This window comes from Lotus japonicus, chromosome 6, assembly GCF_012489685.1.
Source record: "Lotus japonicus ecotype B-129 chromosome 6, LjGifu_v1.2".
NCBI classification, from domain to species: domain Eukaryota; kingdom Viridiplantae; phylum Streptophyta; class Magnoliopsida; order Fabales; family Fabaceae; genus Lotus; species Lotus japonicus.
Genome location: NC_080046.1, coordinates 1,022,883 through 1,040,773, shown reverse-complemented (window position 1 = coordinate 1,040,773; position 17,891 = coordinate 1,022,883). Strand labels below are relative to the sequence as shown.

General features: G+C 35.9%; 3 protein-coding genes across 4 annotated transcripts; all 3 read right to left on the bottom strand.

The window, feature by feature from the left end:
- Nucleotides 1-13: 13 nt before the first annotated feature.
- On the bottom strand, nucleotides 14-1,770 carry LOC130722620 (uncharacterized). Its single transcript, XM_057573415.1, has 2 exons — nucleotides 1,178-1,770; nucleotides 14-324 (listed from the first exon to the last, which is right to left on the bottom strand). Exons 1-2 carry the CDS (start codon nucleotides 1,654-1,656, stop codon nucleotides 174-176), a joined length of 630 nt encoding a protein of 209 aa, XP_057429398.1. The 5' UTR covers nucleotides 1,657-1,770; the 3' UTR covers nucleotides 14-173.
- Nucleotides 1,771-3,052: 1,282 nt separating this feature from the next.
- Nucleotides 3,053-11,202, bottom strand: LOC130723244 (PH, RCC1 and FYVE domains-containing protein 1-like). The gene is made up of 11 exons (XM_057574218.1): nucleotides 10,889-11,202; nucleotides 10,493-10,733; nucleotides 9,639-10,288; nucleotides 9,316-9,402; nucleotides 9,111-9,200; nucleotides 8,927-9,013; nucleotides 8,730-8,834; nucleotides 6,011-8,080; nucleotides 5,764-5,910; nucleotides 4,928-5,391; nucleotides 3,053-3,988 (listed from the first exon to the last, which is right to left on the bottom strand). The coding sequence occupies exons 3-11, from the start codon at nucleotides 9,663-9,665 to the stop codon at nucleotides 3,826-3,828; spliced, it is 3,240 nt and encodes a 1,079-aa protein (XP_057430201.1). The 5' UTR covers nucleotides 9,666-10,288; nucleotides 10,493-10,733; nucleotides 10,889-11,202; the 3' UTR covers nucleotides 3,053-3,825.
- A 139-nt stretch (nucleotides 11,203-11,341) lies between these two features.
- LOC130723245 (uncharacterized) lies at nucleotides 11,342-17,648 on the bottom strand. Of its 2 annotated transcripts, none has more exons than XM_057574219.1 (8): nucleotides 17,341-17,648; nucleotides 17,127-17,222; nucleotides 16,516-16,599; nucleotides 15,703-15,863; nucleotides 14,563-14,680; nucleotides 13,684-13,819; nucleotides 12,569-12,747; nucleotides 11,342-11,774 (listed from the first exon to the last, which is right to left on the bottom strand). In XM_057574219.1, the coding sequence occupies exons 1-8, from the start codon at nucleotides 17,581-17,583 to the stop codon at nucleotides 11,535-11,537; spliced, it is 1,257 nt and encodes a 418-aa protein (XP_057430202.1). In that variant the 5' UTR covers nucleotides 17,584-17,648; the 3' UTR covers nucleotides 11,342-11,534. The 2 variants fall into 2 exon arrangements, with proteins under 2 accessions (XP_057430202.1, XP_057430203.1); XM_057574220.1 differs by having other exon boundaries at nucleotides 17,346-17,485.
- Between the last annotated feature and the right edge of the window lie 243 nt (nucleotides 17,649-17,891).

Here is a 17,891-nt window from a genome sequence, read left to right as displayed (position 1 = left end):
TCTCCCACAAATCCAAATCTTAAATTGCAGCATTCAAAGAGAGAAAGATCTGAAATAAAAATTATAAGTTAACAATATCAATTTCAAACCTAAATCAAATACAAAACAACAAATTTGAAATGTAATCGAAATGAAACCCTAATAAACACAACACAATCAAGCATAAGACATCATTATCCACATAGAGAGATAAGGAGAAGAGTGAATCCATTGCCAATGGAAGTGTGCCTTCCGTAAATTAGTTTGAACCGAAATGACAGCATCCAAGGAAGGGTACAGGTATAATTCAACTTTAGCCCAGTCAATGCCATCTCGTATATATTCCTGAAAAAATTGTCAAGCACATGCAAATATTTAGCTTCCAGAGAGGGTACTCAATATGTTCTCTTAATATACGAAGTTATAAAATAAGTTTTAAGCTAGTCAAATAAGTTATAAGCTAGCTGAAATGGCATGCCAAACCATTATTAATTGCCTAATAAAGCAAATAAAAATAATTGAGGTTAGCTAGAAGAGAACTTGGATGTATGGACATAGATAGAACTTAGAAGAACATGATTAGGTAAAGTCAAATTAATAATTTGCAGCAACCAACTCATACCAACCAGTGTATTATTCAACGAAAAAAATAATTCTGAACACTCACTTGCTAACACAGATTCCATACACACTTACACACCCTTGTGATCTGATTTAACTTTTAAACATAATGCACAATTGATCAGTTTTGTTTGGTTTGATACATAAATCTTCCACGGGAACATCTACATCTTAGATTGGCAAGATTTTTCAGCAAGGATTATTTTTCGTGTACAAGACTCGAATTATGGAGAACATACCCCTTGAACGAACCACCGTTGGTATCGATCAGGTTTTTACTGTGAGAAGCAAGAGAAAAAAGAATACAAATAATGAAAAAAAAAAAGTCTCACAAAAGCCTCTGTTTCCTATACATCTTCACTTCTCCACACATCACTGCAAAACCACTATGTGCAATTGTGCATGCTTACTTTGCTTCTCAATGAAAATGAAAGAAAAAAAATGTAACCATCATGCTCTATGCATCATCATCATATATTAAATTGTGTACTTAATGTCTAATTAGAAAAAAGAATAGTAGTTGAGATCAAATTTTTAGGCACTCCTTGCTAGCATCTCCTGAAATTCAATCATGGACCTCTCTTTCTGAAGCCTCATGTCTTCATGAAACTTGGAGATGAATTCCTCTGCCCTCTGATCCACTTGCAGATGTGGAGACCTAGCAACCACAGCCTTCCATGCATCCTCAATACTATTCAAGCCACTGCTCTCACCATGATTCACTTCTCTGCTTGTTTCCCCTTGTGAATGATGATGATGATGATGATGAGTACCCTTCTCAGCAAAGAGGTCATCTATGTGTATTGCTGATATGTTCTTGCTTTGAACATGATAGTGATGATAAGTAGAATATGTTCTAGTAGCAGCGAGGGTGCGGTGAAGGCTTGAGTTTATGAGATGAATGAGTGATTTGAAGGCTGAAAGGAGGTTCTGGAGGGTGGTTTTGATGGCCTTGGAGAGGTTGACTTTGTGGATTTTGGATTGGAGTTTGTTGGAAAAGCACTTCCATGCCTTCTTGGCAGGTTGAAGCTTCTTTGCTAGCTTCAGGCGAGACATCACAAAATGAAGAGTTTTTGGTTTGAAAGAGGAAGAGAGAAAGAGTTTGATGGTGGGGGGGGGGGGAGGCTTTGAAGAAAGAATGTCTCCAAATGCAAGGAGCTATAGGAATTAGGAAATGGTTCTCAAACCTTTGAAGGAAACTTTTGATTCCCATTTTAGTTTTATATAACCATCAAGGCCTACAAAGTTGCTAGTATCTTTTTGGTACCAAATTAGCACATAATTTAGCAATAGAATCACAGAAGTGCCATTGTTTTGATTTCTAAAGGCAGCAAATGTGGAACATAGAGTAATATACATTGATGACACAAGATGCAATTAATGAAATTTTAATCTACACAGTTGTTACTATCTTTTTGGTCCAAATTGGCACATAATTTGATAATAGAATTGCAGAAGTGCCGTTGCTTTGATTTCCAGAGGCAGCAAATGTGGAACATAATAGAGTAATATACATTGATGGCACAAGTTGCAATATAATGAAATTTTAATCTAAAAAGGTGTAGTTTTTTGGTCCAAAGGTCATTCTTTAGTGCAGAATTGACAGCATGGAAGCAACCTTGGGTGCTAAGTATAGTGAGAATAAGGTAAGCTCAATTCTGTAAAGGCTTTCCCATGTGGTGTGTCTATGCAACTTTTGGTTGTGTCCTTCTAGGTCCCACTTCTATTTTACAAATGTAAAGGCAAACTATAACCCGCTCCCACAGCAAAAAGAGAACAAGAAATCACATTTTATTCATTTTATATTTTTTTAGCATTAAAGTTTGAGTAAATTTATTTATATAATTTCACTGTCAATTATGAAAATTTATTAATGTAATTAAATTTGGGTTTTACATAACACTAAACTCATTTTGAATTTCAATCTGAATGTCATAACTTAGTGATACCAAATCTATTAAACCACTCCATCTATGCTTAAAGTGCAACCACCCTCTATACTAAATCATAGATCTCCTACATTGGCAAAAATCATTTGAATTATATTAATAAAAAGGAGTTTCCATAAGTTGAACTCTATCCCCTCTGTGTCAGTCTAACTAACTAATATAAAACGACCATCTTATGTACACATCTGCTTTCAACTTCCAAAAGAAGACAATGGGAATTTGAGTGTATCCTGTTGAATTGACTACATGAACAAAAAAAGACCGCCACTAGCTGGCACTGAAAGTGAAGACTTCAGACCATTGCTTCCCCCTCTGATATAGAACTAGAATGGTTAGGCTGTGTTTGGCAGTCAATTGGACAAGACAGTGACTCGCCACAAGACATACCACTACCAGCACCAGCCCCTACCTCCACTTTACTTAGAAAGCCACAACCACAAAAAGTAGAGTCTTTATATGTTTTTCATAATTTCATTTAGAAATTAAGAGTTTAATGGATCCACATGTCATTTGTCTATTGAGTACAAACAACATAGCCTTTTCCTTTCTGTTGAAAATTGTAACTCATGGCTTATTTTAGAATGTTTAGATCAATTTCTTATTTCTCAGAATCAATTCTAGCACCCAGAAGTTACTCACAGAAGCTTACCCCTAAAATTGATTTTGCCTCTAAAATCAATTCTAGAAGAATTCCCAAACAAGCACTTAAGCATCAGGAATAGCCGTCTACCACTCTACCCAATTCAAAAGCCTGCAACATCAAATTTAACTGAATAACTTAACATGAATTTGGTTTCAGTATTGGTTATAATCAAATTCTTGGCTTCTAGTCCTAGTTAATCAAATATATAGAAACAGTAAGTATGAGTTTTTACTCCTTTTTTTTAAGTTTGCATGTAACATTAGTCCTCATTCTGTCATCATATATTACCTGCTTCTCTAGACTTATTAGTTGTTAGAGGAGTTACATTATACATACACTGATGTACAATACCAGGAAAGAAAGTTGTGTCATCTGAAGACAGAATACAATCTTAAGGGGCTTTTATATTGGAAGGTTTACAAGAAAAGAGTGAGATCCAAAGAATGTTAAATTGAGAAGAAATTTATGCTACCTCTAAACCTCATGTTGTTCCTAATACATATCCTACCCTACCAAGATTTTGCACTAATTTTCCTAGTATAGATTTCTTTACAGTTGGTGGATTGATGCTTCCTCCATTGTGGATAATTTCATCACACTATGGTGATTCCTTTGTAGACCAAAGAGACAATCTTAGGAAGAAGCTAATGCCTCAACATTCTCTTCATCTTGAGGTGGGCTGATAGGTGACCCTGTAATTGCATTCATTATAGCTGCTGGATTGTATTTACTAAGCACCCTATCTTTGTTATGGATCCACCATTCTTCTGCCTGTTGCTCACTGAATCTTCGCCTACTGCACTCAAAAAGGGAAAGTCAAAAACAATTAAAGGAGAAAAAAAGAAAATAGCAAGAACTGAAATAAGAAAACCAATACTCAAAGGGGGCGTTCGTTTCAAGGGATCTCAAAACATTCATGGGGAAGTGAGGTTAGGAATGTAACATTTCTAGGTTTTTGTACAAGCTTCAAAAAATTTATTCCTGGGTATGATGGATTCCCAGAAATATAACTTACCTATGTTTTCCATAAATTTCATTCCCATATCACAGAGAGAGAATCTTACATTCCAAAGGGAATGAAAATTATTTTACACTAAAACTTCGATAGGAGTAGGTCCTATCGTGAGGGTCTACCAGAGGAAAACAAGAAGGCATGCAGGGGATTATAACCCTTAGTTGTGAGTCAGTTAGGACAGTTGTCAGTTGTACCTGACTGGGTAGTTACCCAGTCCTATATGAGAGTTTGAGAAAGGGAGGGAAGTTAGGAAATTAGTTAGGAGAGCCAGGAACTGTCGAATTTCTAGAGGAACATTCATGGGAATAATAAATACAAGCCAAACATTTTTCATTTTACCCAAGAATACATTCCTGGGAATATGATTCTATAGCTTGAAACAAACTCCCCCGACGTAATGGTATAAACCAGTGGATTATAATATACAACTTACAAGGTGTTAACATATTGTCATCAAACTACATGGGGGAAATTAGCAAGAACCAAATTTAGTCAAATAATAACACCTGTACTGCACACCATGATGATTTCAACAATGTAGTTACAATTTTAGTCATAGAAACACATGCATATGTTTTTACATACATTCGATGAGAGTCAGTAATTTGATGACAGAAAAAGATGTTGTAACTAGTAAAAAACAATGGTTCAGAGATACTCAACATGTACAGGAAGAATATATAAGTGAAAATTTGTCAGATTAGCAACTAGCTCCCATACCTGAATCTAACTCGCTTGAAGATTTTGATACCACCAGGTAGTACTATGAGTGTGAGATAAACACCACGTTCAAATTGTTCAATGACTGTTGTTTCTCTTTCTCCTTCATTCGCAGGCGTATTATAAGAGTCGGCTGATCTCGAACTAATATCCGCACTCGGTGGACTCACTCCATTGGCAGATCCAAAGCTGTTACTTTCTTGAAGAACATTTCCTCCATCCATAGATGGCACTACCCCAGAAGAAGCTTCATCATTTTCCTCCACTCTTTGCTCTTGCAGGCTCAAAGGCTTGCTATCCGAGGCAGGTATATCAGCTGCATTTTGTGGCTCAGACTCAAAGCTAGACGCGCAAGATTCCAATTCTAATTTTCCCCTAAGGAAATCTTCAGCTTGAGCATGCACAGCTTTCAAGGTTTCACTCTCAGGAATCTCAGGTGGAAACTTCGCGGCCACTTCTCTCAACTAAACAAAATCAAATGTACAAGCGAGTTTAGATATTTTAAATGGCCTACCTGAAAGCCTGATCAACAACCTCTTTCTTTCCCATCAGGCTCAAAATTATAATGAGACAGTTATATGATAGGACATAAATTTAGTAGTGACTTAATTGTGTAACAATGCAATTATATGGTAAACAGTTATGTAGCAGGTATTTAACTATATGTGGTGAATCTTTGGGAGGATTTCTGCCAGTTTTTGTGTGCATTATGCTTTTTTTAAAGTTTCTATGAAATGTGTGTTTGTGTTCTCATTATACAGAATTCAATGAAGTTTCTGTTTAAACCTTATCAGGTAAAAGATCAATTGTTATGTCAAAATATAGAAACAAGATACCTGATCTGCGATGGACTTAATAAATGACTTGGCTTCGCTATGCTTATAAGATTCCTCTCCAGCAAATGAGGTGGCTTCCTCAATATTTTTCTGAAGCTCTTGAATCTTCATATCTTGCATGTCACTCTTTTTCTTCAAGCGATTAATCTATATGTGAGAAAATAAATACTCATTAAACTTATTAGTGGGGGTCATACTAAGTTCCACAGAGAATAATGTTGTATAAAATAAACAATGAAAAATATACTTGGTTTTGCAACTTGGACACTTCTTGATTCAAATTGTCATTTTTCTTCTTTAAATTGTCAATGAGGCTTCTTGAAAATCCAGGGGAAATAGAACGAGGCGGGCTCGGTGGTCTTTTTGAGTATGGTGATGTTGGTCTTAAAGCTGGTGCAGGTGGAATTGGATGTTGACTTGGCTGTGTAGAAGACTTGGAAGCATTTTGCATGGAATTCGACGAACCTGGAAATACAACATCTTTCAAATGTAAACGGAAAGGAACTTGAGCAGCTCGGAATATGGAAGGAGAGTCATGTGCACTTCCATGCTTACTGCTCCTTATCTCAAGGAATTTTGCTGTCCCCGTGACAGGAGACAAGAGAATTCTCGAAGGCCTTACCTCTCCCCGCTCAAATTTTTCCCTTCCATATGCGGAACTGGAAGGACGAGTAATTTCTCTATTAAAATTGGAAGCATTACCACTCTCAGAACCTTTAAGCTTAACATAACAAGAATCACACACGCGATGCGGTTTGCTAGGTGTTGGAGCCAATGCTGCTTTCAACGCCTTTTTTGAACTACAAGGATGGCAATACACCAACCCACAATTATAGCAGTTATGCCTTTTTCTAGTAAAACCAAACGGTTGTCGACAGTCAGAGCAAACAGATTGGTCAGCTCCAGAAACCCATTTGTGGATGCATATACAAGTAGTAAAACTTGATCCACATGAGATATTCTTTACATGTCTCTCTTTCAAAGCTTCAACCAAAGTTGGAGTTTTCTGATCTTCTGTGTCTCCATGTCCCAATCTTCCATTAGCACCTCTCCCCCAAGTATATAGTTCGCTTCTTGAAGTCAATACCGCAACATGATGTGTTCCGCAAGATATTTCCTCAACAAACTCGCCTACTAACTTATCTCGGACTAGATTCGGCACTTTTCCATCAGACATTGGGTTCCCTAGTTGACCATACATTGTGCCTCCCATAGTAAAAACATGACCAGATGCAGTCAGTGCCACAGTCATAGTGTGTCCACATGCAATCTGCTGAAAACTATACTCAGAAAGTGCAGCTACACAAGTTGGTTGAAGGTAGATTTCTTTGTTAACATGACCCAAACGATATTGGTCACCATCACCCCAAGTAAAGAGCTTCCTGGATGAAGAACCTGATTGATCCGTAACCTCTATAATTGCAGCTGTGTGCCACACTCCACACGCCACCTTCATAGCCCTCTGTCCACTCAATAGCTGTACCTCCTTTGGGTACGACACGCTCTCTCGATCTCCATGGCCCAAGACACCAAATATTCCATCACCAAAGGTATAAAGCTTACCATTCAATGTTGCAAATGCTGAATGCCATGTGCCACATGATATAGATACAACCTGAAGTCGCTCTAAAGGGCCAGCGACCCTCTTCGGTATCCAGTGGCTAGCATCGGTGCCATGGCCGAGAAGTCCAGCATTATGTGTGCCATCACCCCAGGTGAATAAATCACCAGATGAAGAAACAGCACATGTATGATACTCGCCACATGAAACAAAACCAACATTAGTAACTGCAAGGGACTCCACAAGATGAGGTTGACCAAAATCTTTATCAAGCCCATGACCAAGTGTTCCCCCAGAGTCTTCTCCCCAGGTGAAAACCTCTCCTTGTCTAGTAACTAGAGCAATGTGCCTTACACCAGGCCCAATCTGATGAACATCAAGAACAACATTAGACTCTAATGGCTTAGGAGTCAGCACATCTATCTTAGAAGGGACTTGACTCCCTGACCCATCAGATGAAGTGCCATCTGCCCAAACCTCTCCCCATATAAAAACGTCACCTAGAGATTCTATGTCATCTGGTCCTGATGCTATACTTGCGTGGCCAATGCTCGACACACTGACGCGGGAACCATCTCCAACACTTGTCCTTATTGGCATATTTGCATATTCTGACCCCACATCTGATCTTGCAAAATACACTGAAGATTCTCGAGAGCCTGAATCCAAAGAAGACCTCTCCTGGGGATTGCTTGAAGTAAAATCTAGTGTTCCACCACCAAAAGGATGATCATTCAGAGCAAAGTCAACACTATCCTGTAATGAAAAAAAAATTTACTTCATTCGAAAATTCTCAATATAAATGTTAGAAAAAAGAACCCTTTTCATGTGTTTTTGCCAAACCACTCTATGCTAAAGGACAATTCTTCCTTGTCATAGAACCAGAGCTACATTGACCACTTTATGCTAAAGCACAATTCTTCCTTGTCATGGAACCAGAGCTACAATGACCACTTTAACCTAATCTCATCTTGAGCACTGAGATAATTTGACTTGTATATATAGATCTAATCTTATTATGAATAAGAATTTGGTTTTTTCACATACTACAGCTACATTTTTTTAATAAATTTATTGAATAAGAGTTTTAAATACAATAAATTTGTTACATGGAGAAAATCCGCTAGAGAAAATACAATGTTCTTAAAGGCACACTACTTTATGAGTATGTTTTGGTGATTAACAATGGAGAACTGAAATATTTAGATAAACCTATGAAGGATTGAGTACAATGAAGAATGGATGGAAGCCATGTGGGATGAGATAAATTCCTTGCATGAGAATCACACTTACGACTTGGTGAAATAGCATAAGGGCTCAATAGATTTAGAAACGAATAGGTGTACAATTTGTAGCAGGATTAGAACAACTCAAAACCTAGATACAAAGCAATGCTAGCACTCACATCCGTTAAATCGCTTCTAGTGTGTTGCCTGCTACGCTCTCCAGTAGAAATTAATGCCTTAAGGCCTGTAAGCCATACCTCTACCTCATCTTTGTCCTTGCAGATCTAGAAAAATGACAAGGGAAGCAATAATTTCAAAATTTGTATGAAATTTAAAAGTTTAGGTTCAATATGAGAGTCAAGGTTTCTTTTCTAACCAGATCAAGTGATCGTTCCCCGTTCTTATAAATAAGTGAAAATGACAGATAATCCTTTTCAGGGCGCAAATATCTTTTAAAGACAGCCTGCAAAGTGTAAGTTAAAAGGAAACCTGAGTTCTAATTAACATAACCAATAACCATCTCATAAATATAGCGTCCAAAGACCAAGCATTTAACTTACTGTTCTCTGTCCTGAGACGATGCGTAAAACGGAAGACAACTTCAAATTCTTTTCCTTACCATGAGAAATCCAAATCAGTGTTGTTTCATCCTGCTAATACCACTAAATATGAAATCATTCATACAAAGAAATGAAATTCCACATATATAATATGCATATGCATTTTGGTTTGGACATAAATATTTCACTGGAAAAAAAAACTCACCCTTGAGAGCCTGAATGTACAAAATTTTGGCTTCCCTTTTCGACTATACTTAATAAACTGAGTGCCCTTTTTCAAAGCAAAGAATGCCTTCAGAAAATGTAAAACAGAAATTTAATTAGAGTGAGTGGAAAGCCTAAGTAACATAATCTTTAGAATATCATATCAGTAACAAATTCCTATTGCAACATTGTAAGCATGAACATGATGGTCTTGATGGTAACAAAATGATTTTCTTTGCATGAATTAAGTCAAAAATTCTAATATTTTCCAGCTACCAAACAATTAATTTAAGAGAAAAAGAGTAATCTGATTGTGAAACTAACTTGTTCAATATTAGCAGGATCTGCCATTCCATCTGAAAGTAATTGTTAGGAAACCACTGGAGACCACAAAACTCAAGCGTCATGCTTTCTGCTTGAGTCTCTCATCAAAGTCTCCTAAAACCTCAAAGATGAAAAGTTTCTCAAGAAAAATATAATCCAGACAAGTTTTTTTTCTTCTTAAAAATGAAGAAAAAATGTCTCAAACCCAGAAAGAAAGATAATGAGAATGAATGACCCAGAAGAAGATTTGAATGCCACTGCCAAAAAGATTGAAACTTGGAAAAAGGGGGTGTGAAATTTGCATCAAAAAGTGGTTGATCAATTTCTGGGAAAAATTGGTCTCAGCAATTGTGAGAGAGAGAGAAGATGCGAAAGTTACGTAAAAGGAAAGGGAATGAGATATTGGCGCGCTTAAATTGCTTCCCCATTCACCAACTGATTATACATCACCCCGTTACATACATTTAATAAATTTCAAAATTAATAAAATTTTATTTTTAACATACATACTCTCGCAGTCGCAGTCGCAGTCTCGCTTATTTAAACAATAACATTATTTATTTGGTGATACCAAGTTATCCTCTCGTAACCGTGAGATTAACCATTGGCTTCATTATCAACACACTACTGATAGGGGGCCAAAGAATTTTCTGCATTCACAAGAATTGAAAATCAAATTCTCAACTACTTGTTTAAGGGAACCACTACGCAAACTCATTCGGTTCAATATCTTTAATTTATTCTTTATAAATTATTAATAAAAGTAAAGAATGTAATTTTATGTAAGAAAATAAGAATATATCACGTCCATTAGATCTAATTATTTTTTAAAAACAAGAGTTGTGTGAGCTAACCTTTAAAAGAGAGAATCATGATCCATCTGATGGGGCCTATATGAATGAATGATTATATTTCTTAGAGAGAATCATGATCCATCCGTTGGGGCCTCAGTTGATCTAACAATGACTGATTCTGATTTTATCTGGATTGAGCTTCCTCTGCCTGCTACTCTTCCAGGCATTGTGTTCAATCTTCTTATAATGAGTGTGGTATAAATCCTGATTCTCAATTCCTATGCTCTGGCTCTGGTTACGCCTACACCACAAGCACTTGGTTAGGCTAATTGGGTACTGTGAAGAGAAAGATGTGATGTTCTTGGCGTATGAGTACATGAAGAATGGGGCACTTATGATCATTCATGGAAAGTGAGGATCAAGTTTGCTTTAAATGCTTCCCAGGGAGTAGAGTACCTCCACAATTAATTATGCAGTTCCATCTATCATTCAGAGATATCAAGTCTTCCAACATTCTTCTGGATGCCAATTGGACTGCAAGAGTATTTGATTTTGATTTTTAGTACTATGGTCTAAATGTGCTGACTGCAAAAAGTGAAGTTTATGGTCTTGGAGTTGTGCTGCTAAAACTTTTATAATTAACGGAGTTATAACTGCTCTGATCAACACAGTTGGCAGAGAAATCAGAATAAAGAAACACAAGGCTTAACCCCAGGAAACTCTAAAGGGATGACGACAAAGGGACTGAATGCCAGAAACAGGGAAAATCACCGAGAGAAAGCAAGAAAGTAATGCTCCATTTTGTGTGTGCAGTGCATTAATTTCAAAATTACATTCCACGGTTTAGTGTGCGGAATGTAAAAATCAAAGAGAGCATTTTCGGGAAAGGGATGCCATAATGCAAGGGGGTGGCGCCAATAACAATGCCCTTAGAAGTAAGTAATGCAGTTAGTTTTATTAATACACTATAGTTTTCATGTATTGATTTATTATGTACTCGTCCTCTTATTTTAATCCTGTCAAAAAAATTGGAGAAATGAGGACACAGGATAAATCAATAGGAGTGATTTAGTAATCCATGAAAAATTGAGAAGTATAGTCTTTAAAGAATAGCAGGATCCTTGTATCTCTTGAAGACAGCTTCAATGTCTGCCATGACTTCTGCTGGTAAAGGCCGCTGAGTTGTTGTAAAAGCATCAATGTCTTCTTTTAGTTGATCCACGGAGGTTGCGCCCACAATTGAACTTGTCATGAATGGACGGTCTCTTGCGAATCCAAGCGCAAGCTCAACAAGAGTTAGACCATGCTTCTTCGCCACCTCAAGATACTTTATAGTTGCTTCCTGAAATCCAGCATAACAAAGAGGAAAGGGAAGTTCTCAATTAGTTATCGTTAGTCGCTACTCTTAGAAATACAATATAAAACTATACACAAACGTTTTACCCAATAAGTTTAGTTTTTGGGAGAGTATTTTTTTTTTGGAAAGCCAAAATGAATTAATAAAATAGCACAATGGGTGCTATAACCCACATACACAATAAAATTACAAGTTATATTCGAGTGCCAGACACCCAGGCATAACCAAGAACACCCAAGTTTTTAGGATAGTAGATTCATGATATGGTATCAGAGCCTCTAAGACTACCAATAAGTAGGGTTGTCAAAGTAGGCCAACCCGGCTCACCCAAGTTTGGTCACCCCAGGTTAGAGGTAAAAGTTAAAAAAAATTAAAATGAAAAAATGAAGAGCTGAATAAAAATATTAAAAATGTATAAAATTGATTAGTAAAAACTTTTTCGAAAAAAAATAACACAAGGTTATAAAAATTAATAGATGTAATATGATAAAAGGTAATATAACTCGAGTTAGGTGAGCTGGATCCGTTTGTCACATTTTTACCAACCCAACCCACTCACGAGCCAGGTTGGGCTGGGTTAGTTCGCGGGCTCCAACTCATATTGACAACTCTACCAATAAGCTCTTGTGTGAGTGTGTGTTAACTTAAAAGGATAATATAAAATCATTCATGTGTCATTTACCCAACAACTTAATTTTTTTGTGATAGTTGGTTCATGACAATTACCATAGCTAATCTAAACTCCACATAATACAGGATTGAGTAGAATTAAGCTGTACCCGTGACACTGATTTGTTGTATCTTTCCATGTAGCCAGGGAAGAGGTTCAACCTTCCACTTTTTGCAGCTTCAGAATCTATATCTATGTATTTCCCCGAGAGTGTTCCACCTCCAAGTGGGGAATAAGCTAGTAACCCAATATTGTGATTCTTTGGATGGCAAACTTCCACGAGATCAACTGCAAAAAAATTAAACCAATAAAGAATCTAAAGATGCTTAAAAGGGCGATAGGGATACGGTGATGCGAGATCAGCAAATGCGTAGTAAATTGTCCAAGCAAGAATGACCAGATCAGAAAATAAGCGAAACAAATAGAGAGAATTCAAGAGTTTCGAAATGTAATCTGACCACTGACTCTGTATTTTGCATTGCATTGAGAATTGTACAAGAGAGAACTTATCAACTAGAAGCTGTGTGCTAGCAATCTTTAACTGAATTCTGTTGATATCAGAATTCAGTTTCTGTTCTAACTATTCTAAGCTAACCACTGAGAACTGGATCGTACAGTTTGGCATGCATCAATAACATCGTCCAGACAAAGGTGTTTACCATAAGAGGGAGACTTTGGACTGAAAGATAGATTTACAGGAAAATTTACGGACAGTGAAATTAAAACTCACTTGCCCCTCTAAAAGGATTCTAACTCACTTGCCCCACTAAAACTAATTTCTACTAAAGTGAAATTCAAATTTGAAATGAGGACAATGAGTGGAGCAGAAATTATTGATAGGAATCTGACTCAATACACCTGTTTCTCTTAGTACCTTCAACCTTGCATCTCAGGCAACATATTTGCTATAGAAGTAAACCAAGTTATCAATAATCATTTGTTTGATATATGTCTCCATTAATTCAGCATATAGAACCGGTAACAAAAGCAACCAAGTATTCCACAATCTACGTGCAAACCGTTGTTTCTTTTCGACTCTAGATTCCACAATTTATTACTGCTTTAGGTGTTATCTTATTATGATGAAAAATAGCTTAGCTATTTGACACAAATCTTATAACTATCAGGACAATAGGTGCTGAAACATTGCATCACCAAGCAAGACAAAATTCAGGAATCAGAATAGCTATTCTGAGATCTAACCAATCTCAGAATCATACTTACGTTCAAAATGACATCTAAAAAGCAAGCTATAGCTGTTTTGAATGCTGACAATCTTTGGAAGCCCCTCAACTTTAGCTGCATGGACAAACTCCATCACTCCATATGAAGTCTCATTTGAAACACCTAAGTAGCGTACCTGTTGCATGCAAAAATCCTAAGAAACTGAATCCCGCAAACATGTATAAGAGAAAGAACATGACACTAAGAACAGAAAATAGGAATTTTACATTATAATTGGCACAAGGGATCCCAAAAAAAAAAAAATGAGAGGAGGTTGTGAATCCTAGCTTAGTTAAACTAGAAGGTTATAGATTTATGCTGATAGTTGTTTGGTATATCATAGTTTATCTTTATTTACAGACTTGGAAGCAAGGATGAGTAACATTTTCTACAGAACATAATGGAGTAATAAAAGTGTGCGGTATGGATATGGCAGTTTCGCTCCTCACGTCTAATAAAAAAGGAAAAAACGAGATGGAAACAATGGATTCCACCACTGCTCCAATGAGCTTTCTCCCGATCCATTAAAATTAAGCCATAGTTACGAATTACAATAAAATATCACATGATTTCAGTTCAAACAAATATTTAGCAAATAAAACAAAGTGCTCAGCTTCTCCAAGCATAAACAAACAAAAGTCACAAGACTATTTTAGCCCCTGTTTACTTTCCATCTTTATTTTCTGTTTTTATTTCCTGTTTTTAGTTTTAATTGCAAAAATGTTTCATTGTTTTCATGGTTTGCCATACAAAAACATTGAAAACACGAAACATTTTTAAAATTAAAACAAAAAATAGGAAATGAAAATGGAAAGTAACCAGGCCCGTAGGAATTTAAAAATCTAAAGCATAAAGTAATTTTACAAAAGAATATTACACCTTTCCTTCATTGATAAGTTCCTGAAATGCTTGCAACTGTTCAACAAATGGCACGCTGGGCCTCCATTTTGAAGGATCATAAAAAAACTCACCAAACAATGCCACGTAGCGATCTGGCCTATAATGAAGCAGAAAACCAGATTTATTCAGTCAAATGAATAGTTCAAAAACTTCATAGTTTAGCTTTCTGGCTAAGAGAAGAATATGCAGCTTGTCTAATTACGTCAGGTAAATAAATATTCAAAACTTTATTGAATGAAAAAGATTGTCAAATGAGCATGTCTGCATTCATACAGAAATAAAGGAATGTTCTAGAAAAATTTATGTTTTAGACTAAAGTACAAAATTGGTTACTTAATGAGTTATGTTTTTTTCAATCACATGGTCCCCATCCTCCTTATGTTAATGTTGAAATTATAAGGTTTAAAGGTACTTAAAAAGGAAAATGAATGGTGAGAATAATAAAATTGTACTAGTATGAAATCTCAAGTGCAGTTACCAAGTAAATATAATTATTCCTTATACATACTGTTGAATATCTCTTATACATATGGTCTTGCTTTGAACATCTTACATTATGATCACCTCTTTCATCACTACATGAGGGGAGCCTATTGTATAGTATAACGCAAATTCATGTTAATGCATATACACACCCAATTAACAAAGCATCATCAGCCCAACCCAATGAGCTGATAAGAAGAAAAATGAGAGCAGTACGCATCTGCTTTTCAGGATGCAACATACAGTGTATTTAATAAGATATGCTAAAAATTGAAATTATATTTCTGAAAAATTGGAATATAAATGAGATATATGAAAAGTTACCTATTATGCAAGTCCAAACTATAGGAAAAGGATGGGAATGACAGACAATATTGATATAATGTGTGTTGTGTTGCAAAAGCACTATCCTAACACTCCAATTTGCACTCATGATCTAGGTCACCTACAGGTTGTATAAGTCCGGCCCGATATCATTTCTAAGATACATAAAACAATAAATTTCTTACCATTTTAGTAATGCATACTAAATACAAGTTTCCAATTTATTAACATGCGTTCAAATCAGATACACCACCAATAAAGTAAGAAGAAAATGATAAGCATGATATCAATGTTTACATGCTGTAAACTCACCAGTGAATTTGCAATAAATCAATATAATCAGTGCCAAGACGCTTAAGGCTTTTCTCCACACTTTCTTTGATATTTGCGGCATCAACCCGCAAAACAGTTGCATTGTCTCGTAAGTAACTTGACCTCTCAGAATAACCACACACTTTTGTTGCTAAAATAATCTATCCACAGAAGAAGGTACACAATAGTTTCAAAATCTGAGCTCAGCAAGCAATGCCCACAGTAAAATTCTTACAAAATGGCTGAAAGCCAAATTTCAATCCTGAATCAGAGTTAGCACCTTATATATGACAAAATGTGTCAAATTAAAATATTATAATCAGCCTTCTTACTTGGAGTGTTTTGAGTAAACATCATAATTAAGTGTTTAAACAATTCACATCAGTACTTATCCATAAACTAATTTGAGAAGCTTATTGAAATAAGCTCAAAATAGCTTATTGGTAGGTGAAAGCAGTCATTCATAAGCTAATCCGAACAACTTAGGAAAATAAGTTCAAAACAAGCAGTAATTCATAAGCTAATCTTAGCAACTATGAAAATAACTTAAAAACAGCTTATACAAACACTTGCATAAGAGCTTATGTTATAAGATAAGCTCAAATATGTTCTTCCAAACGCAGAATGCAAAAACAACTTATTGAAAGTTCCAAAGGCCTACAAAAGTGATAGTTACTACTAAAAAGTTGTCCAAATTTAATGACATTTTTGTACATGGGAATTGTCCAGTAATTAATATGACTTTATACTTTCCGTCTTAAAAGCACATAGAAAAATTAGACTAGACAGAGTTGTGAACTGAACACCCAATACCTTGTCACGAGGTTGAGACTTCATCCAGCTACTAATATAGAGATCAGTTCTTCCTTGCGTCTCTTTCTTCATTGGAATTGGATACTGCAAGTGCAACCAATAACTAATTGTCAATGCACTTAGAAAAGATAACAAAATGGTGGGTAAAAAGACAATAATATGATAGAACTTAAGCTATTTGATCAGAGATATACACATCATTACATAATCCCCTATGGCACCTAGAACACAGGATGAAAGGACAGTCAATTGCAAGAACACAGTCAGGAACAGACACAAAAGAGAACAATTAAGTTACAAAAATGATAAAATATTTTCAAAACAACTGAGTATTTGTAGTCACTTTTCTAAAATTGAAACCGACATATATAGTTCTACAAAATCAAAACTAGAGCAATAAGAAAGCAGCGATAATGATAATGAGACCAATAGAGAATGTGGTGTGCTTCTGAACCACATATCCCTTAGCAAAATAATCATTACATCTAAAATTAGCACAAACTGGTTCTTCTTTTTTCCTTCTAAAATGAAAAATCCAGTCCAAATATTTCGCCAACACCAACAGTTATTAATACAATCAGCAAATGCAGATTAAGAATCAAAGAACTCACAGCCTCAGCAGTGTCCAGAGCATTAATACCGCGCTCAAATGCATAACTGAGGATGTCATGAGATTCTTTCTCTGTGTTTTGCTCCCCAAATGTCATCTGAAACATTCCACACCATTCAAAATCATCAACAATCCTATATAGTAAAATCATAGAAAATTAATAAATAAAAAGTGGAACAAGAAATATACATAATTTGTATGAAATTGAAACTTACAGTACCGAGAGTGATTTCACTGATGTTGAGGTCAGAATCACCAAGCTTCCTGTACTGCAAAGCGTTGTTGTTGTTGAGGGCACAAAAGAGAGGTCTCACAGTTACAGACCCAGTTCTCGTTCTCTTCCTAAAGAAGCTTCTTGTTGTTGTTGTTGGAAGTGGAGTGGTGAGTGGCATTGAGGGTTTGAGAGAGTGAGGAAGCATGTCAGGGGAAGAGGGAGAGAAGAAGCAGCATGACGTCATGGATTGATATTGACTTATCAGCTTATCTTAACAAAAACGTTCAGTTTCATTTGCTGCCTCAATGAGTCAGTTAATATATGACCAACCAGTTCTTCCAACTTCCAACAACACATTTTCATTTTCAATAAATAAAAGAGAAAAGTATTAAGTTCCAACAACACACTCGTGCAAAATATTTTGTTTTAGGTGAACCCTAATGTGGACCACTTTTAAAGTCGTCTAATTTTAGACCATTTTTTTAACCTGCTATAATAGGTCAACACATCTTTTTTTAAAGAAATTTAATGCATAACAAATTTTTAATGATA